This window comes from Manis pentadactyla, chromosome 11 (assembly GCF_030020395.1).
Source record: "Manis pentadactyla isolate mManPen7 chromosome 11, mManPen7.hap1, whole genome shotgun sequence".
Taxonomy (NCBI): Eukaryota; Metazoa; Chordata; class Mammalia; order Pholidota; family Manidae; genus Manis; species Manis pentadactyla.
The window spans coordinates 5,321,815-5,344,512 of record NC_080029.1 but is presented as its reverse complement, the minus strand read 5'-3'; the positions used below and the strand labels follow the sequence as shown (position 1 = coordinate 5,344,512).

Genomic DNA, 22,698 nt, shown 5'->3' with positions numbered 1-22,698 from the left:
GAAATGTTCTGCTTTTCAAGAATCTTTCCCATTCATTGTCTTATTTAATCTTCATAAGCAGAGTGGACTGAGGCTCAGAGCACTTGGGACTCAGAATCGTTTTAGAGCCGGTGCTGGGGTGCTTAGGTGGCCTGCTCTTCCTGCCCCTTATTGTCAAGATGAGGAAATGAAGGTGGAAGTAAGCAGTTTGAGATTGTAGAGCATCCTGCCTCCCAGCTTGGCGCCCATCCTACAGCCCCCTGCCAGGTCCCTCCGTGTTGGCTACTGGCCACCCTGTGGCCACAGCAGCCCACAATTCATAGAACTCTTAGCATGATGAATTCAGTCATTCAGCAGAGTTGCTTGAAACAGCAGTCAGGAAAATTTGTGCAAAAACTTTTTTATGGATTTAGTTGTTTTGAAGATTAACTCATTAACAAAGTAATCATACTTCTTCCTGTCAACCTAGCCTGGGAAACTAAGCTATCCCAGTGCCCTCCTAGTGAGTTTTGTTGGCCATGCTTAAAAGCGGTATCATTGTCATCAGGAAAAGAGAATTTTAAAATAGAATGGACTCCGTTTTTAGAGCAGGGAGTGCTCCTAAGGTGGTGCTCTCACTGTGGGCCGGGCAGTGGTGCTGGAGGAGCCAGGGGGCTCGCCTGGAGTTAGACCCTGACCCCGAGACCCGGGGAGCAAGGCCCAGGTCTGCTGTGCCACGTCTGCTCGCGGTTTCTGGGGAGGCTTGGAGTGCTCACTTCCAGCAGCACTGGCTCCCGTGTCTCCTTTAATTCACTGAAAGCCCTTTCAGAGAGACTTGTCCTGCCTACGGGGCGGCACAGGAGTCTGGGAATGGGGCTGGTGTAAGGCTGGCGGGAGGTGCCGCCTGCTGGAACGCTCGTTTGCCCCTGAGTCCTGCCTCTGTCCACAAGGCTGTGGGAGCTTGGGGGCAGCATCACCCTCTTCCCGGCTTCAGAGCATGGGAATATTTGCCTCACTGGCATGGCTTTGTGATGCTGAGAGTGTGAAACCAGCTCCTAGGCACAGGTCATTCTAGGTGCCCCGTGGCAGAGTCTGCAACAGGCTGGCGCTGCCTCCTCTGCCTGGCCTTCCGTCTCCTGCCCCTTCCCTCTCCACCCTCTCGGGCTCTGCCTGCCGGTGGCGCTCTGTAGGAGGACTTAAGTTATTCCTGCACTTCAGTCAGGCTCCTGCCCAGCCCATCGTGCCTCATGCTTGTTTCTTGTGCCACCCGGTGTAGACCGGCTAGGATATAATAAAAGCAGTACCCACTTGGCAAATCATTTCAAGTACTAAATAAAATAAGGAGACTGGGATTTTTCTGTAGCATCCAGTGCAGTTTCTCCTACCTTAATTCTCTCGTCATGCCACTTCCTCAGAGCTGTCTCTTATAACTGCCCAACTGGTGAGGGACCCTCCTGCACTGTCACAGCCCCCCAGCTCCCCTGTCATTGTCCTGGCCACACTGTGTGATAGCCACTTATCTCCTTGAGTGCAAGGATATATTCTACTGAACTTTGTGTCCGTGGTGGTTAGTACAGTGCATGTTGTTTAATAGGGGCCTAACACAGTTGGCTGGTTAGCTCAGTTGGTTAGAGTGTGGTGCTAATAGGGGCCCAATATGCGTTTGTGAAATGAGTAAATCTCTCACCCAGGTACAGTGCTTTGCAGTTTGCAAAGCCCATTTCCTGTTCATCATGTCCCCAGATCATCCAAATTCTGTCTGCTAGAAAGGACTAGAGTCTTCGCTTCCCTTTTGTAGCAAGCACGCGTCATAAAAAAAGAGGTGGGCCTGTAAACCCCAGTCCTGGCTCTCCTGTACCACCCCGCCCACTTGGGGAGCTCAGGGACTAGCTGAAGTATTAGTGTTTTCCTGCTCTGTCCTGCCCAGGGTTCATGAGTAAGACTAGATCAGTCAGTGATGTTTGTTCTCCCTGTGTGTCTGTGTTTGTGGCTAATCGGCGGAATGAATCATGGAACAAATCAGTGAATTCCTGGAATGCTCTGAGGCCAGTTTGGGCACTGATGATTTTAAGTAGTCCTGACAGTTTTTTCCTCCAGCCATATCCTGAATCTCATGAAAGCCAGGTTTACCCAGCCTAATTAGAGCAGTAGGTCACCCAGAAATAGCTCAGAGCAGAAATAAAATCTTCAGGAGAGACCTGTGATTTGATACAAATTTTTTCATGTCATTGAAAAAAAAAGTGTTGAGATTTCAAATCCTAGGATTCTTTTCTCTATAAAGGTCTCTAAGACAGTAAGCCTGCAGGACTGAAAACCCAAAGGGCCAGGAAACCCATGGAGACAGTAAATATCAGAAGGAGGCATCGGTTACTTAATTTTGACAAACAGTAAAGGATAGTCCTGGACTAAGCACAGGAGGCTTGGTTTCTAACTCAGTTTTGCAACCACTATTTGAAGACTTTGGACAGACCTTTCTTTCCTATGACCTCAGTCTCTTCATGAAGCCATAAACCCCAAATCAGAAACAAGTCATTTCCAAATAGAGTTCTTAGGCCATCTTGGGCAACCACACAAAATCAGAGTCAAAGCAAGTCATTTGATCCAATCTCCTACCTGATGAGATATGCATACACTTATAGTTGGCTCAATGGCCTGTGTCAAACTAAAACAGTTTTCCATGTGGCCTCCCCACCTTGAAAGCAAGACACATATCTTGTCCATCTCTGGGTCCCTAGTACCTAGCACTGTGCCTGGTTGTAGCCACTGGTGTACTCATCATCTTCCTAGGATTCACTTGAAAGGGGATCTTTCTTGCCTGTGAGCTCCTTTCCTCTCTCCAGTTTCACCGGCCCCACTTTTCTTAGATGGTCCCACGTATTACGGTTTCTGTTTGCCTATCCTAGTCATCCATATGCTTCCAGGCAGCCAGTACCTCTCATACTGTGGTATCAGAAACTGATCTCAACCTGGCAAGAGAATGGGTTACATTATCCACAACCCACAGGACAAAATAAATGAGTCAAATATCCAGTTACTGAGCCTAATTCAAGTTCTGAGTTCAGATGCTGAGACATGTATAAGATACCAACAAGCTGGCTTCATGATTTTTCAAGATGACTTACGGAGATGTTGGACAGAAATAGGTCAGTTGATGTTTGACAGGTACAACGGCAATTCATTAGAGAAAGCAATTGTGTTTTCAACAAATGGAGTTGGAACGAATTTGGACATCACTATGCAAAAGAAAGAATTTGACCCAATTGTAGAAAATTTTGACTCGTACAAAAGTGACCTCAAAATGGATTCTAAATCTAAATGTAAATATAAAACTATAAAATTTTGGAAGAAAACTTGAAACAGTCCTCATGACCTGGGGCTAGACAAGGAGTTCACAGGTATGTCAGCAAAAGCGTAAGAGCCGTAGAAGGGAAAAACGATAAATTGGACTTCATCAAATTAAAATAATTTTGGCTTCATTAAAATTAAAAGCTGTTACCCTGTGAAAGGCACTGGTAGGAGAATGAAAAGATGAGACAAATTTGGAGAAAACTTTTGCAAATCACAAAGGATTTGTCTTCAGAATATGTGAAGAACTCTCAAACCTTAACAGTAAGAAAACAGCCCCATTTTTTTTAATGGGCTAAAGAGTTAAACATACACTTCACCAAAGAGGATATACAGATGGCAAACAAGCAAAGGAAAATGCACAGGGCACCAGTAGTCATTAGAGAAATGTACACTAAGTTACAGTGAGTCATTACTACATACTCTTCAGAATGGTGAAAATAAAATACTGACAGGGCCAAATGCTGGTGGGGAGCAGAGCAACAGTGACTTTCCTGCGTTGCTGTAGGAACAAAAACAGTGCAGCTGCTCCAGAAAAAAGTTCAGCCGTATCTTATAAAGTTTAACATGTGACCCAGCAATCTTAATCCTAGATAGTTACCATACAGAAATGAAAACTAATACGCACATAAAAACCTACGCATGCATACCTAACTGTTTATAGCGACTCTAATTATAAGGGCCCCAAACTGTAAACAACTCAAATGTTCAACTTAATGGATAAATAATTTGTGGTTTTAGTCATACAGTAGAATACTACTCTGCTAAAAGAGAAAAAAAATATTTAATAAACACAACAACTTGGATGAACCTCAGCATTGTGCTGAGTGAAGGGAGCCGTCTTACGCAGTTCCTGCCATGTGATTCCATGGGTGGTGCTCTCCGAAGGACAGCTGCTGAGATGGTGATCCCAGTGCCCAGTGCTGCTGGGAACAAGTGGTGGGGGCCGGGGGCAACCACTAAAGGGGTTTGTGAGTGATGGGACTGTATCTCGTGATTGTGATGGTGGTTACACAGATCTGTATGGGTGTTAAATTCATAGAAATGAAACAAATTCAAACCAAGCCAAACAAAGTTCTGAGAAACAAACAGAAGAAACCTTCTGTAATTCAAATGATGAAAATGGTTTCTCAGTAGATTCTTTGGATTTATTCGATTTGTAGTTAACCAAATCTAGTTAATGTGTCCTTCAAATGTTCAGTAAAAGCATTGGAAATCATTGAAAGGCAGAACGTTTGGAAATCCTAAAACACTCAACATAGAGCTTGAAAAATAAACAGTCCCAGGTCAGGTTTCAAGCTTGCCTTGAAGCTGCATCTGCTGTATTGTGGGGGTGCCTTTTTAGTTAGAGGTGCCCTTGCTTCATTTTATTTTCTCTTTACTTTCTGGAAAGTTGAAATAACTGGAGAATTGCCTCCCTCGATGAAGTCCTTTCTACTGAGAGTTGTTTCTGCTTTGAACCAGAAGGTGGGGTGATTTTCTTCAGTAGTCTCAAAGTCCCACTAATTTAGAGCCCATTTGAAAGCATTTTATTTTCAGTCTACATTTAGGATAATAGCTTTATTGAGATGCAGTTTACATACCATAAAATTCACCCACTTAAAGTGTGCAGTTCAGTGGTATTTAGTATGTTCAGTTTTGCCACCATCATAATGTATTTTGGAACATTTTTCTCACCCCGAAAGGAAACTGTACCCATTAGCAGTCACTCCCCAGTTTTCCCCAACCCTGCCCCCCGACCCTAAGCAACTGCTGCTCTGCCTCTGTCCTTTGTCTTCGCCTGTTGTGGACTTACCGCATAACTGGAACCATGTGATGTGTGGTTCTCTATGCCTGGCTTCTCCCGCTTAGCCTGGCCTTCAAGGTCCCCCAAGCTACCCTGTGCGTGTGTCACTGTCTGAGACATTACATTGTACAAGTCCCTCTCTGTGATGCAGAGCTCCCTCAGTCCATCGCCTGTGCGCCCAAACACGGTTCACAAAATACAATGGAAGCAGCAGTCTGTGATCAGACAGAATTGTACCCCTGCCCACCACACAGACCTTTCCCCCAGTGTTAACCATGGTTCTCTCTGGGGAGAGGAGAGGAGCCTTAATTTACCTCCTGGATCTTTCTGAAGTTTGAGTTTTATACCTTTAAACAAAGAGAACTTTAAAGCACGGGATACCTGAGTGGAGAGCTAATGCTTTTTTTTTTTAGCTTGTTATCTCTCTGCTTTAAAAAATACCTAGTAAGTCACATTTTTAAATTTTCACTAGGATTGTTTGACTACCTCTCCCATATTTTTAAGTTACTTCACATAATCGAAGCTATAGTACATGAACACATGCTCATGATCATGATTATTTTTTCCAGTATTTAATATTTCTCTGAATCATTAATCTTTTCTCCTTAGAGTCTATTTGATGTTAAAATTGCTAACTGGGTGTTCTTTTCATTTATATTTGCCTTATAACTTTCCATCTCTTCATTTTCAATCTTGAAGTATCCTTTTGTTTTAACTGTCTTATGGAGGTTACATAACTCTGATTCTTGTTTTTTATTGAATCTAGCAATCTCTTGACTGTCTCTTGACTGATGATTTTTAACCTATTCATAGTAGGTGTCTTCAGACTGGGCCTCATTTGTTCCCAGGGTACATCAAGACTTCCTGGGCCTGGGGCCACGTGGCAGGGAGAGTTGCAAGGTGTCTGTTTCCTGAGTTCCCAGGTCCATACATCCCATCCTAACACTGATCTGTCTGAAAAGGTGCCTGTGGTGCCATTTACCTTCCGCACGGCACCTTCATGATTCCTCTCTTCTTGCTGTGCAGAAGAAAGGCATGTCACCCACCCTTTCTGAATCTACAATTCCATTGCTCAAGCCAGAATAACCTTCAGAGACCAAACAGGAATAAAGGAGAGTGTCCTGAGAGCAAACCAAAACAGCGTCTATACAAAATATCGAAGAGCACAGCTTATTTCACCACGGCTACTGACTTGTGGCATAGTGCCATGCCTTATCTGTTTAGTTGTCTGTTTAAAATTAGGAATTCCGAAGTGATCTGCTCTCACTGTGATGTGTATAATCATGCTTGAGTTGGAAAATCCTTCAGTTTTTTTCTGATAGCAAGTAAATCTGATCTGTCTGAATAGCTTGACAGAACAAACAGGCTCGGCCAATTAAGTTTTATGGCAGACTTTTTTCATAAATTGAAAGAGCTTAAGCTCACATATTAAACTGCGTTTGTAAATTTAATATATTTAATGCACATATACCATATATAATGTTTCTAAATATTGAATGCTTTGCAACCATCTAAACTTCCTAAGAAAAATAATTGATGTCATCTTAAAAATATACAGCATAATACATAATTTTTCAAAATATTTCTAGAAGATACACAAACAAAGAAGTTGGGAAACCAAAGTAATAGCACTTATTTTTGCTGTCTTATTCTATATTTTCTATTTTTAACACGTTTTTTCCATGTGGTTTTTCCTCCTGCCCTGCCTCTCATGTATATATGAAGTTTCCATCAGTTGAATTAAAAACCGTTGGTTTTATTTTCAGTCTTCTGGCTGCTCCTCCTAACATAACTGTGCTTATGCTTATTTTTTATTTTCCCTGCTTCAAGATTTGTCAGTGTCCATGGCTTCCCTCATCTTCATTCTACTCTGAGCTCCCTTTGTTCCTCTAGGAGTAATACCCACACACCCACAACTTGGTGTACTTGGAGTTTTTGTTCAAAGTTACAGGTACACTCTCTTTAAAAATAGTTACTGGTTATTGTTACTTACTCAAATATAATTAAACCTCAGACAGTAAGAAGCTTTACTAGATGTTTGCCTCTGCGCAATTTTTCAAGCCGTGTCAGTCATTTTCCAGTGTGTGGCTCGGTGGCATCTAGTGCACTCACAGTGCTCTGCAACCATCACCACTGAAGGGCCCCCACCCATAAGATGGCGAAATTCCTGCTTCTCTTCCGGGTCCTCGGTTCCTGCCAGCGCCATCTGAACCCCAATCACCCCTTGCCCCCCTAATCCCAGCACCTAGCCAATAGCCACCAGCCCCGTAGAAGTGACACCACAATCACCCCATGCCCCTTCCTATATAACCCAGCACCTTTCCCTAATAAAGCGGAATTCTCCGGTGAATTGCTGCTGTGTGTCGCTCCCTTCCTTTCAACCACCATCTAGTTTCCAAACATTTCATCCCCCAAAAGGAAACCCCATTATCATTAAGCAGTCTCTTCCTGTGCTTCCCCCTATTAATTCTATTTTGTATATTTTTGAATGTCTTGACGTCTGTGGGGGGGCCTCACTGGCTGGGGAGAGAATCCCCCCAGGACAAGGCTGGTTCCTAGAGACAGTGAACTTGTCGGTGAGCCCACCTTTCATATTCAGACCAGCCAGTCCCGAGCCTAGAGCTCCAGACACTCCTTTAACTCTCACACACCAAGCCTTTATTTCCCCTGCCCTGAATCACCCAGGGCCAACTGGGGACAGCCCCTGTGGCCCCAAGCCTGCTGGAATTATTCCAGTTAGCCGGTTCTAATCTGCTTACCGTGCCCTGCCCTGCCCTGCTCACAGAAACCCCAGTAAAGACTGGCCCATGCCTTCCCCTGACACCTCCCTGCCTCCTGACCAACCAACACTGGTTCTTCCCTAATACCAGCCTCTCATTTCAAGGGGAACTGTAACATTAAACTTTTATTTTAATGGCATTGTCGTGTTGCGGAGGAAGAAATTTCCTCTACTCCTGTGAGGTTCTTACAGCTGGTCTAAGAATCAAATTAACATGAGACAGATGAACAGGAGAAAAAAACAAACTTTCATTACATACATGGGGAAATCCATAGACATAGATGCCAAAGACAGGGAGAATGGGGTCTGTATGCCATTCTGAACCAAGGAGAGGGGGGAGGGACTGAGACTTCAAAGGAAAAGGGGAGGAGTCACAGGAATATGAAAGAGTAAATGTGTGGTAAGCAAATACTTGATGGGCCACACAGAAACTATGGGACACAGAGAGGAATTTTAACAGACTCTGCCGCATCCCTCCCTGTCTGCCACACGGAGTTTACATTATAATACGGCTTCTATGACGATGGCTCTCCTGGGGCAGTTCCTTCATCTAAATTCTTTTCACACAGTGTGCGTGCATGTGTGTGTGCAGATGCGTGTGTGTTTGTGTGCAGCGGGGGTGTCAAAGTGTCTTTCTGAGTACTGGTCCATAATTGTTTTCGGCTCACATGTCACAATGGCACATCTTGGGGCAGGCTGCCCTTGGCCCTAAGACCTAGGCACAAAGTACCACCATTACCACCACACTGTGACAACGCGAATCTGTGTTTTATCTCTGAATTTGCCTAACTGGACATCTCATAAATGGAATCTTACAATACATAGCCTTTGTGGCTGGCTTCTTTCACTGAAGCATATTTTCAAGGTTCATCCATGTTGTAGCACATGTCAGTACCTCCTTCCTTTTTATGGCTGAGTGGGATTCAGTTGTAATCTCTCACTTTTAATCTCTTGTTATCTTCCTATGTAAGTGCTCTTTTGTGCTGGAGTTAATCCCATAAAAGTTCTTCTAAATAAGGTCTATACCTAGTAAACTTTCTGAGATCTTGTATACTTAAAAATATATTTATTTCCCCTAGTTTAGCAAAGTATGAAATGGAGAGTTCAAAGTTTTCTTCCAGCTTTCTGAAGATAATCTCCTAACATTGATTGTAGCTAGGGTGTAGAAGTCTGGCCTGATTTTTGTTCTTTTATAGGTGATCTGGTTTTCCTTGCAAAACTTTTTAGAATTTTCTCTTTGAGGTTCTTAGATATTATAATCTGTGTGTATGTATATGTGCACGCTTATTATTATTTTGCTTATCAGTTATATTTGTCACCCTGTTAGCCTTTGCAGTCTGAATTTTTATGTCTTTCTGGAATTCTGTAAAATTCCCTGTCACTGTGTCTCCAAATGTTATTTCATTGTTTTCCTTTCCTTTTGAGATGCTTTTTTTCACTGATATTGATACTTCCTCTTTTTCCCTTCTTGGTGTGTCTAGATTGGTTTTATGTCTAGATAGTTTTCACCTCTGTTTATTCTTCTGCTGGGCCTATCCATTGAGTTTGTTATTTTTATTTTTATTTTTATACTTTTATATTTTTCATACTTTATATTTTTTTAATCTTTTAATTTATTATACTAAAAAAATTGTTTATTCCCAACTCATACCTTGAGCATTTTCCCATTTCCCTTACCTCTCCAGTGGCATTATGCTTATTAATCTTCTAGTTCTGGTTCCCATGGTATATGTTATCTAAGGAAAATTCCACTTTTACTTCTTTTTTACTCTTACACTGCTCTAGGACACTGCCTCTGACACGAGATGTGTGGGTTTTCCACACATCAAGCAAGTCTGTGACACCAACTGGATGGACTACAGTTCAACTCTATTCCGACACTGTCTACCTGGGGAAAGCCTTAGATCCCACAGGTTAGGGCCTCAGTCCCACAACACTGCCCACCACCCAGTTTCAGAACCAGTTGCAAATCTAGATTGTCACCTGTTCTTCTGACCAAATGGTTCTAAGTTGGAGGTTCCCACAACCCCCTTCTCAGGTTCAATCAGTTTGCTAGAGTGACTTACAGAACTCAGGAAACCAGTTTACTTACTAGATTACTGGTTTATTACTATGGGTATGAAAGGACACAGTGACCAGCCAGATGAAAAGATATGACAGCTGAGGGCTGAGAGAGCCCCCAGCACAGGAGCTTCTGTCCTTGAGTTGGGGGTGTGCCGTTCCTGCCACATGGATGCCTTCTCGTTCACCAGCCCAGCTCACCAAACCCCGTCCTTTTGGAATTCTGTGGAGGCTTCATTGCATCAGCATCCTTGAATGAATCATTTACCATTGGTGGCTGAACTCAGTCTCAGTCCCTCAGCTCCTCTGCCCTCATAGGCCAGTCAGAGGCCAAAGCTGGGGCCACAAGTTCCCAGCCTTTAGTCACTAGGTTGGTTCCCCTGAACAAGCCCCTGTCCTTACTGGCTTTCCAAAAGTCAGGGGTGGTTGAAAGGGCAGGCTTGTTATGAATAACAAAAACATGGCCAGTCCTTTCACTGAACAAATGAGGAAGCCAGGGTCAAGAGTGGGGAAGTGACCTCCCAAGGACATACAGCATGCCAGTACTAAAGCATTGGCTAGAATCCATATCTTTTGACACCCTGGCCACAAATCTTTCCATATTTTTTGCTCCTTCTCATAATTCTACTCAAGTGCTTTATTAAAGCTCAATGGTAGAGTAAAAAGAATGCCCCCAGAAGGTTCACTCTTTCCTGTTACCTATTTATTGCAACCAAGAAAAGACAGTAGTAATGTGTGGGGGACAGAGGAAATGAGGGATGAAAGTGAAAGACACATTCTCACAGTGAAGATGTTTTCACTCAGGCCAACATCTTCGGCAAACACTCAGAGAAAATGAATCTCCTTGGTACTTCATTAATGACCATAATGGTCATCCACTTCTACCCATGACAGAGTAGTAGTCATTGCTCTCTTGACTTAAGTGACTGTGAAACTGAACAAAATATACAAAGCACCTGAATGTACAAAGGATACTGAAACTCAACATGAAATATTAAAGCCTTGCTATTTTCAGGCATTGACCTGCCTGTCAGTACAAACTCAATACCTTTAAAGGAAGACAGCATAACCCAGGCTGTCTGCAGCGTATCATAACAATATCTAACTCACAATCACAAATCAGTAGACATGTAAAAAGTCAGAAAATGTGACCTATACTTAAGGGGGAAAGGCAATCAGTAGACCCTGAAGGGACTCTGAAGTTGGAACTAGCAGGCAAGTTCTTCAGAGCTGCTACTGACACCAGGGTTCTTGTTCATGGAGTCAGAGAGTGACCTTTGCAGACACTCAAGGTAAGAGAACAAGGGAGAGGCCTTTATTTAGAGATAAAGTGAGAGGGTAGAGCTCCTGGCTCATGACAGGAGGGGACTAGAGAGCTCATGGTGGTGCGTGGTCTAGGGGATTTATAGGCAGTTGAGGATTTTTAGGAATGTGGTAAAGGGTTAGGGGTGCACACTTGTTAAGTGGTCCTAGAATGTGCATTTTTGATTAGTAACAGAAGAAATTTGCTGCTCTGATTCTTAGGATAGCAGTTTCCCCCTGGGAGCGTATCATTGAAGACCACCTGCCCTGCCCTGCCCCCAAGGTGGGCTGGGTTGTTGTCTGTTTGCAAAAGAGTGTGTTAAGAATCTTTGTAATTTCTTGGGCTGTTTATAGCTGGGCTTGCTTACTAAATTAATCTTTTGCCCAAGTTGCAGATTACTTGATTAGGGTTAGAGAAGGAAAAACAGCATATAGGTATAGTTAAAATTAAGCTGGACCTTTTAGCAGGCTAAGGTAAATTTTATAGTGTCATGATCTAATTGATACAGTGAAATCATGGGCTGTGCTGAGATACTTTTCTTTATCTGGGGAGCATTCAAACAAACATTCCAGGCCTTTTGAGCTTTAACTGATTTCACTGAAGAATGCCTGTATTCTTAGTTTGGTATCTTTACCCTAGAGAATTAGTGTAACTCTGACTTTGCGTAGTGCTTAACACAGAGCTTTGGTAGAGAGCTTCTTTGCACATTGTTATGTTGCTCTGACTGTAATTATCCTGCTTTGCTTTTTTTCCGGAGGCCCTCACCCTACTCTGCCTAAACCCACGGTCACAGGTCAGTCAGAGGCCAAAGAGGTGGATAAAATGAAAAAGATGGCGAGAGCAGATGGAGACTCTCTAGAGGGAGGGAAGTTATTAGAAAACTTACCACATGGAAATTCTAGTACTAGAAATTAAACTTAAAAAGTCACTGGATGAGATTAAAAGTGAATTAGAGACTGTTAGGGCTAATGGACTTGGAGACCCATGAATAGAAATCACCTAATCTGAAAACCAGGGGATTCATTTTCCAACACCTTGATTTCAGCCCAGTGAGACCCATGAGGTCTGTGCAGACTTCTGACCTACTATTACTGCAAAACTAAGATAATAAATTTGTGTGGTTTTAAGCTGTACATTTGTGGTAACTTATTATAGCAGTGACGGAAAACCAATGCAGAATGAAAAAAGAGGTACCAAGCAAACAACATAAGAAAGTGTGAATGGCTCAGTAATATCAGATGAAGTAAATAAAGTAGATGGAGTATTCCCAGTGACAAAGGGGCACCTTTCATGCTGATCAAAGAGCCAGTTTATCAGGAAGATGTAATAGTCATAAAAATAGATGTACTTCATGAGCTTCAAAATTCATGATATAAAATTTGACAGAATTAAAGACAGATCTAATCACAGTTGGAGATTTTAAACCTTTCTCTCAGCATTTGACAGAACAATTAGACAAAAACAATTGACAACAATAAACTGCTAAGGACATAGAAAATCTGAACAACACTTGACCTAACTGACATTTTAGAGCACACATTCAATGTCAGCATACATGTTCTTTTTTGGTACATGTAGCACATTCACCAAGAAGAACATCATGCTGGGCCATAAAACAAGATTCCATCAATTTTCAAGAATTGAAATCATACCAGGAATAACTTAAGAAATTATACTAAGGATGTTCTTTGACCACAATAGAATTAAATTAGAAATAAATAACAATGACAGATGTAGGAAAACACCAAATATTTAGAAATTAAGCAAATTACTTCTAAGTAATCCATAGATAAAAGCAGAAATCACAAGGGAAAACAAAATATTTTGAACTAAAGGCAAATGAAAACCACAATATGTCAAAATTTATGGTTTGTACCTAAAGAGCTGCTTATAGGGAAACATAGATCTTTGAAAGCCTTTGAAATACATTTCAGCATTCAAAGTGCTTTCAGCTCTCCAGTCAGAACTGGTCTTTCTGTTGTCCTGTGCTCTGCACAGCCATTTTTCACTCTTATCAGTAATAACATATTAATGCATCTATTTGCCGGCATTTCCATCTCATATCCTTTCTAGACTAAAAGTCCTTCTGTATGTTTTGTCTCTGGTTTCCAGCACAGTTCATGACACTGGTTTCTCAGTACATCTTGAATGAAAGACTGGGACTGGATCTTATGGTCATGAGGAACCCTGTGGAGACGTGCAAAGTACAGATGATGAGCTGCAGGTTCACTTAGTGCGCAAGTGACAAAGCCAGGTTTCCAGTCCTCCTCAAACATGTTCCTTTCAGGCCTTAAGTTGCTGGCTGAAATATCACCATTAGAGTAGCGTGTCCCCAACAGTAGTGCAAGGTTTATGCCAGAGGGAAATGTTAAGCTTTTACCAGCTGTGAAACCATCATCATGGAGTCTTTTATTCTCTGGAAGATAAGCAGGGACGAACCTAGGTCCTGGAGCCTTTCTATCCAGGCCTTCAGGAAGCCGTCTGCACTGACCCTAGCAGATGGGAAGACCGAGGCCCAGACCTTGCAGCTGGCTCTGCCCAAGACGACTGTGAGCAGGTTGTCGTGGAGCCACCAGCCCCACGCCGGGTCCCGCCAGCCAGGCCCCCGCCAGCAGGAAACCTTCACAGGTTGAGGTCAGAGCTCCGGTAGCAGGGGCACTGCCTCTCCGCCCACGCCACTGGGGCTCTGCTCTGTGAGCCTCGTTTCTCTATTTTCTACCTAGGTTTCAGTTTTTCACTGGGGTCTGTTTCCCCTTTGTCTCTGGTTCAGCTTCCTTTTCCTGTTTGGTTTGAAGGAGAGTCTAAAATTCAAGTTGCTGCCTTCCAAGGGTTTGTGGTCCTCTGATCAGTGTGGCCTTGAGGGCCCAGGACTCATCACCTCAGGGTTCCCTGTGCTACAGCCTTTCAGCCATGGCCACGGGGTGAGTATGGGGTCCAAACGGGTCGGGGACATCAAGAGGCAGCCTAGAATCAGAACAGTGTAGAGCTGAAGGGACCACAGAAGTCATCCCAGATGCTCTTGTTACACTCACGTGCTCATGGGGGGATCAAGGCCCAGGGAGCAGAGGACTCACTCAAGGTCATAGCAAGTTAAGGACAGAGCCTGCTCCTTCTCCATCTGCTGGTCTGTCCCAGTCCCGGTTCAGAGTCTGTGTCAGAAGCACTTACTCGGCAGTCAGACACCTGCCTCTGGTCGCAGAGTGGATCTGCCTATCTACCCTTCTGTGGTTTGGCTCCGACGTGCTGTGGCTGGGTGCTGGCTCTTCACTCCCGAAGGGCCTGAAAGCATTCAGGTGATTTTTCCTGACTACTGGGAAAGAGGAGGAGCCTCGTGGACCTGACTAGCAGAGTCCTGAGCTGCCTGAGGGACCTGTGACCGCCCTTAGGCCGCTGGCCACTGTGAGCAGCAGTCTGCCTTCTGCACGGCTAACTGTTCTCTTGCTGAAGGTGAGGTGATGTTTTGGGCATGACTCTCCCCTGCCTACAATTCCATGCAAGATCATAGGCGACAGGACAGAGTTGCATCCTCTGGGATTTGGGGCATGTACTTGACTAACTCATTACAGCTTTGTGTCCCAGCATAAAATTATAATCCCACACCTTAAAGAGTACGTCATGATTTCCAAAGTGCTGTTTCACCAGTGTTCTTACTTGGTTTCTTTAAGTCTGTTGGGAGGATCAGGAAGGTGTTTTGCTCCTGTTCTGTGGGTCAGGAAGCCTCTGGAAGCTGGGCCGCATGGCTGGTTGGAGAGGGGCCGGCACTGGACCCAGCGGCACGGCCTCGGCTGGGCTCTCCTCCAGGACCCCACCCAGGCTCCCAAAACGTTTGCAGTGAGGTATTGAGCAAGTGGAACTCATCCAGGGCACCTTCTGGTCACCAGAAAGGGGCTTTGGTGAGGGGGGTGGTGTTGGCCAGGCCCTGCATCGTGTCCTCAGGGCCTGGGAAACACGCTGTCCTTATGACTGACTTTCTTCCTGCTCCTTTGCAGCCAGCTTTCTATCATTTTAGCAATTTCCCTTTAGCTTTAAAGGGTTTAGCTCCTTCAACTTTAAAGTCCTTGGAAAACAGAATACTTCCCATTTCCAGGGTGTGTTGACGTCCAAAGCTGGTAGGAACCAACTCGTTTCCAGGTGTGAATTACACTGTGAAAAACTCAGATGGTTTATCCTGTCAACTTCTGATTGCAGAGAGCAGTGTCAGTAGTAAATGGGGAAGCAAAGCAATTCTTTTTAAAGTCTTTTTAAATTGGAAAAACTGTATAAGTTTCCATCTTGAAAGGATCTTAGGGCCTGTTTACAGTAGAGCATCTAGGTTAGTGGTGCTGTAGGCATCTGACCCTTCACTGCAACCCAGTCTACTCTCTTTACCTTTTTTGAGTATTCCTCAACATTCCTTGGAGGAAAGAGTTGTATTGCTGTATTGTTGGTGGTGAGGATTTTGAAGTCTGAAAATGTCACATCTAGTCCAGCTCTGAGGTACACGTCAGGAAACAGGCCTGGAGTTGGGTCAGGACTTGTCTTTGTTGAGCAAATTAGTGGCCCAACCAAACAGAAAGCCTGGGTTGTCTATGCCTGCCATCCCCTCCCAGGGCTGAGGGCACCCCCACAGCACCGGCCACAGGACTGAGGGCACCCCCACAGCAGGCACCCCCACAGCACTGGCCGCAGGGCTGAGGGAACCCCCACAGCAGGCATCCCCACAGCACCGGCCGCAGGGCTGAGGGCACCCCACAGCAAGCACCCCCACAGCACTGGCTGCAGGGCTGAGGGCACCCCCACGGCACTGGCCGCAGGGCTGAGGGAACCCCCACAGCAGGCACCCCCACAGCACTGGCTGCAGGGCTGAGGGCACCCCCACAGCAGGCACCCTCACAGCACTGGCCTCAGAACTGAGGGCACCCCTACAGCAGGCACCCCCACAGCACTGGCCACAGGGCTGAGGGCACCCCCACAGCAGGCACTCCCACAGCACTGGCCACAGGGCTGAGGGCACCCCCACAGCACCAGTGGGGGTGGTGTCCATGGAGCCACAAGCACAGCCCTATAAAAACTGTAAATGTCTCATTTTCCCTCATGCTGACATAATGAGGATAGAAAATCTAGATTTCCACATCCGTGTGTGCAGGGGGCCTTTGCATCACCAGCCCCAGCTGGCCATCCATTACCTGGAGCATTTCTGAACCTTAGCTGGCCTGGAACATGTGGCGGCCCCTGTTGCCCTCACTGGCACCACTTTGTGCAGTTCTCACAAGAGTCCCAAAGCGGCAGCTCTGTTTCATAGGGGGAGAAGCCAAGGCATTCTTGTCAGGAAGCGTGACCTTGTGCTCATGCCTCCGGACGACAGACGCCCTGCCCTTGTGCCCTGCACACTGAGCTAGCGCTGGGGAAGCCAGTGGGTAGCAGCATGCAGACGTGGTGACACTGTGGCGTGTCCCCATGGTGCAGACATGTGCTTGTAGTCAGGAAGTGTAACAGGAGGCTCTCAGGGAAGACTTCCCGGAGAAAGTGGGGTCTCAGGTAAACTGAAGGGTGGGATGGTTTTTTAAAGGACCAAGCAAATAATACTCAGCATCACCAGGGACACAGAGGTGAGCAAGACAGACAGTCCTGTCCTGGAATCGGGGGCGGGGGGATCCAGCCAAGGGACCACAAAGGAGACCCGGCAAAGGCAAAGCAGAGCGGTGAGGTGGAGATGCACTGATGTCCATCGTGGGCATGGCGGCCATGTCTCCATGGTGACCTGAGGTGGCCATGCCAAAGCCTGAAAATGGAAACAGGGGGCAGGGGTCCTGGGCAGGGGCAGCAAGTGTTAAGGCCTGAGATGGAACAGTTTGGTGGGATCAGGGGTCAGAAAAGGAGGGGGAGGCTGCAGCTCCATGCTGAGGGGATCGGGGAGGGCAGAGCAGCAGTCAGGCCTCTCCACGGGGAGCCCGGCAAGGAGCTTGGGTTTTACCCCTCGTGTCGTGGGGCCTTGGGGGCTGCAAGCAAAGGGAGAGCCACCTGACAGAGGTTTAAGGAAGGTCACTCTGGCCACGGGTGGATGAGGGTTGGCAAGGATGGAGGCAGGGCGACCCGGGAGGCCGATGTCATCTGGAAGGAGGTGGTGCTGGTTAGGACTGGCCAGTGGTGGGGGCCATCAGCATGGGCAGCGAGGAGGGCCCGGGTTGGAATGTACTTGGAGGTATTTGCCCCACTGGAGGGGTCAAATGTGGGTGTGAAGGAAGCCATGAGTCACACCTGACTCCGTCGGATCCTGGTTTTCTTACCACAGTGAGGAAGGCTTGACCTGGGACTTGGAGTGCCCGCTGGGGACCCGTGGGTGTTGCCCCTGCTCAGAGCAGCTTCCCAGTAAATGATGGCGGCACAAGGCTCAAGTAAGCAGGCCCAGCTGAGACCACAGAGCAGTGGGCAGAGCTGCGTGCGTGAGTGTGGCTGACCCTTCGGGCGGGGTCGGCTCATTTCAGTCCCTCCCCTCGTCCCCGTCTTGTCCCCATGGTGCCTGGTGGCGGTGGTGGCTTTCTAAAGCACCTATCACTTCCTAGCATACAACATGACTCGTTCATTATTCTTGTTGTATCTCTCTTTTCCCGTATGGAGTGTAAGTTCCCAGAGGGAGGGATTCTTGTCTGTGTTGCTCACTGGTATACCCTCCGTGCCTACCACGCTGCTGGCAATGCACATATATTAAATTGCTGGATTTAATTAACTCCATTTGGTGTGTGGTACTGGAGATGCCTGAGCTACCAAAACTGCCGATTGGGGTGCCTCCTGGCAGGGTGGTGTTGGACAAAAACCTAGAAAAGCAGGCGTTTCACCCGCTGTCAGGTAGGGGTGGCACCAAGGCTCCCTGTGTCCTCGGTAGTTGGCTGCCTGGGCACAGTAATCACCACATACTCCGAAGTCCTGCTGACCTTGAACACGCACAGATGTAAGAAGTCTCACACAGCCGGGGCCCACCCCTCAGCCCGCACCTCTGCCTCTGCAGTGGGGTTGGGTAGAGAGTCGCTAAGAGCAGCTGGTCTTTACTCTGCCGTCTTGTCTGCACGAGCGGGTCAGAGAGTCCCCGAAGCTTACACGCAGCCAAGCCCACGGAGATCACGCTGTCCAGCTCCTCTTTCCCGGGGACGAGAGGCCAAATCATGTGGAGAGCTTTGAAACGTCTCTGTCTTTTCCAAAGAATCCAGTGTGCCTCCATTTAAGAAGCATTACCATAATGATTCTGGGTTGTTCTCATGAGAGCATGTTACATTCCTCAGATGTCCCAGGGCAGAAAATGGTTGGGAGCTGGTCTAATCCAGTGGCTTCACCTTGGTAACTGAACCCATAAAGGAGAAAAATAACAGCAGCTACCCTTTTTTCAGTGTTACATGCTAAGCAGTACTCTGGTTATATTTTTCTGTTTTGTTTAATCCTCATCCTTTGTTGTGTTGTTAGTCCCATCTTAGATAAGAAAGCAAAGTTAGATTCCTTGTTCCAGATCACAGCGGCGTCACTTAGCAGAGTCGGGACTGGAAACCAGATCTCCGTGTTCTCAAAAGCTAAGCTTAGCTGTAACCTCTAGAAGGAGCTTGCCCAAAATTGTAGAGCTGAGGTTAGAATCAGGGCCTCCTGACCTCAGTTCTCCTTTGCAGCCTGATTTCACACTGTCGATACAGGAGAGGTATAGAGACCCCTTCTCTGCCCTTTTGTCACCCCCCATGCTTATCTCTGCCAGCCATGACCATTCACCATCTCCCTGCCCAGCCTAGTGTTCTTCAGGACTAGGACGGAGTCCCTGTACCTAGTAAATGGCATGCACTTACTCATGTGTATGAACCGAGCCGGATTGCCATGCTGATACTCGGGATGTTAGCCGGGGCCCAGCCAGTCTCATTCCCAGGCTGTTCATCTGCCCTTGGAGATGGGCACACTGCCCCAGTCCCTGGCCCAGCCAGAGGGATAAGCTGTCCCAAGGCTGTGTTGAAACCCGTTTCACTTCCACAAGTTATCAGAGTCACAGACTGGGGACACAGGCACATACTGAAATTTACTAACGTTTTTGAGGTTCGAGCTGCCCTGATAGCCATATGCATATCAGATGGCTCCCCAAGGAAAGGGCTATGCCAGTGGCCTTGAAAAAAGTGTGGGAAGTGGGTGTGAGACAGGTTCAGTCTAAGAATATCAGACTCTCTCAACAGTTGGCTGGAGTGTGTTTTTTCCAGATTCCACTAGACTTCACAGAAAAGTGGAGACCAGCTGTCCGAGCGTCTGGGACAGTGGCATTATAGTGGAGAAAAGGCAAACATCTTGATTGCACATGATGTGGCAGTCTCATGCTCTCAACCAATTTGGCTGAAGAAAAGATGTTTGAGTCAACAGTGAATTTAGACTTCATTTACCCAAAGTCTTTCTTTAATTCTAACACTTAGAAAAATGGGGCCCAAGCAGTTACCATTTGAGTCTCTGCATGTTCATATATGAAGATCTAATCAACTGTTTTTATTGCTGAATTCAGCAGCTCCCAAAATGTGGTCAGGGGACCGACCCTGTTAGAGGTCTGTGAGTCAAAACTATATTTATAATAATGCTAAGATATCATTTGCCTTTTTCACTCTTACCTCATGAGTACACCGTGAAATTTTCCAGAGGCTACATGCGGTGTTGACTCTGTCACTCTGACAGGTGACAAAATGTGTGCCTGTGCATTCTAGTATTCTGAAAACTTATGTTCTAATTTCAAATATAGTAAATATAGATAGTCTTAACCTACATAAACAGAAGCTTTTTGGCATCCTCAATAATTTTTATGGGCATAAAGGAGTCCTGAGACAAGAAAGTTTTGAGAACCACTCTGTAAAATAGTCAGTTATATGCCTGTAGTACGAAAAGCATGCATAGACTTGTAAGCCCCTGATTCAGGATGGTGGCACCCATGGGGTGGGTGGGAGGCACTGGGATCCTGGGAGGGTATGCAGGGGCCTCCCTGAAACTGCACGGCTTTATGAGGTGACATCACAGTCCCCAGGCTGAGTGGTGGGATCGTGGGAACCTACTTCTCACAGGCATGAAGTATTTCAGAATAAATACTTAAGTTTAGAACATAATATCAAACCTGTTTCAAGCCTGTTCCCAATAAGAAAAAAGTTCCCCTGCAGATGATTTATGAATTACCCAGGGGGAGATGCTCCTTTCCATGGAGAAAGCCAGCGAACACTCCCGTAATCAGCTTTGCCTCCCCGCGGTAAGGCGGCTAACGGCGTGTTCTACCCGATGTGGGGTGGAGCAGGAGGTACCACCAACACCTCATGGTGTTCTTGCTGCTCACTCTGGATGCCCTCACGAGGAAACAGCCCTGAGCAGGCTGCCCAGGAGACAATGAGCCTGAACTCTTCACACAAAACATCAGTATCAATGAAAAACAAAAAATGGCCTAACATTCTGGCCATTTAATGCTAAGAGATTAAAGCAGACAGCCCAACGAAAAGTAATGCATAAGTGGATTCTAGATCATAGTCAAAACACTTCTGGGAAAATTGGGTAACTCTAAATATGGGCTCTGTATTAGATTTATTTCTAAGTCACACATGGTAAAAATGCTTTGCTAAGCAGAACCCTATTCTGCAGCTGAAAGCAAGACCATAGTCTGGTCCCTGCCCTTCCACGTTTGAGCCATGGCACATCAGGAAACTCACTCCCCTTCTCCAGGCCTGTTTCCTCCATCTACATAAATTTCTTCCCAGTATTTCTCAGCTTCTGCAAATGCTATGGCTCTAAGCCCCTGTTTGTCAGTCACTGAAGTGGAACATTGGAACATGGTGATACCGTCTGTGGCATGGGTTGAAAGGGACTTGAAGATGTGTTGAGGAGTGATGGGAGGCCCTGCGTGCCGGCTGAGGAGGCTCCCTCTCTTCTCCGTGCCTTTGCTCTGCCTGAAGTAGTCCACTCCCTCCCAGGCTGGATTAAATGCACCTCTAGCACCTTGCACACACCCAGATATGGCATTAATAGCATTGCAGACTACAGTCGACCCCTGAACAAAGCAGGGGTTGGGGCACTGACCCCCTACCCCACCCTCTCTCAGTCAAAAATCCTCATACAACTTTTAACTCCCCAGAACTTAAGTACTAATACTGTTGACCAGAAGCCTTAGTGATAACATAAATAGTCAATTAATACACATTTTGTATGTTGTATTATATATTGTATTACTACAATAAAGTCAGCTAGAGAAGAGAAAATGTTAAGAAAATCAAAAGAGAAAATACATTTGCAGTACTGTACTATATTGAAAAAAATCTGTATAAGTGGACCCACACAGTTCAAACCCATATTGTTCAAGGACCAACTGTATCCGTGTGTGCATGTGTGCCCTCCACTTGAGGACAGAGACTGTCTTTTATTACACAGATGGTTGAGTTTCTTTTAAGTAGTGGGTGTGGGAATATATTTGGTAGTTGGCACTCAGTAAATGAAATATTTTCTTGGTTTCTTTTTTAAATTAATGCAAGAAGAGAGCTAGAGAAAGCAGGGTGGCCAGATCCCAAGGGAGTTGTGGATGCCCCCTCTTCCCTAACAAAGATTCCTCGAAAGCTTAGAAATATGATACCCAGCAAAACTAGGCACACTCAAAAACAAGCATGTATTCAAAGCCTGTGTATGCAGAGGTCGCTTCATGCCGACACCCCTTAGTTTCCTTTCATGCCAGATTTGCTGTTACTTGTGCCATTTTCCTTGTTTAAGATGGCAGCCTGGGTCCTAATCATGTTTTATAAATGGCACTCTGTTTATTTCCTCAGTATTATTCAAAACCCAACAAAGTTAGAAGCTAGTCAAGAAAGATCATTTCCCTCATTTTACAGAGCCTGAGGTCATATAGCAAATTACAGGCCAAGCCTGGCAGAGCGGGGACTTTGAGGCAGTGCTCTCTTCACCTCCCGTCCTGTCTCTTGAGGATGGCATTCACAAAGTATCCCTGGGCCATGTTTTGGGGATACCTCTGGTCCCTGGCTGGCAACAGCCAGACAGACATTCCCTCTCACTGCTGGTCCACCGTGGGAAGTATGGTGATCAGACACCGGACAGTCAGAGAAGAGCCAATGGAAATGTTTCAGAAAGGGGACCAGGAGGGCAAGAGCGAGGGCAAGTCTGTCACCTCTGGTGACCTTGGAGAGCCTGTAGATGGGGGCAGGTGAGGGGGCCTGGGACCTGGGCAGATTGGTGGGTGGAGGGGAGGGAGCGTGTTCAGGAGTGTTGGGGAGTCTGAAATGTGAGTGGCAGTGTGGAGGACGGAGAGGCCTCCAGGGAAAGGGGGAGGAGGACAGGGTCCAGCCAGAGGTGTCTGTCACTCCCTGGCTGACTCTAGCAAAGTCATTGAACATAAAGTTGGTTAAAGATACTCACTACCTCTAACGGTGGTTTTGAGCGTCACATGGAATCACGGAGCCTCCCCATGCACGGAGTGGGTCTACAGAACTGGCAGATGTGCTT

At 46.0% G+C, this 22,698-nt stretch overlaps 1 protein-coding gene across 4 annotated transcripts in view; it reads left to right on the top strand.

Annotated features, from left to right (window-relative positions):
* EVL (Enah/Vasp-like) overlaps window positions 1-22,698 on the top strand; it is a 147,962-nt gene that overhangs the window by 59,929 nt on the left and 65,335 nt on the right. Inside the window, exon 1 of one of the 4 annotated variants that reach the window (XM_036882425.2) lies at window positions 14,010-14,153. The exons of the other annotated variants lie outside the window; for them this stretch is intronic. Within the exon in view, the coding sequence (XP_036738320.1) occupies window positions 14,143-14,153 (11 nt within the window). The 5' untranslated portion in view covers window positions 14,010-14,142. Of the gene's footprint in view, window positions 1-14,009; window positions 14,154-22,698 lie in introns of those variants that run through there. 4 annotated transcript variants of the gene reach the window in all.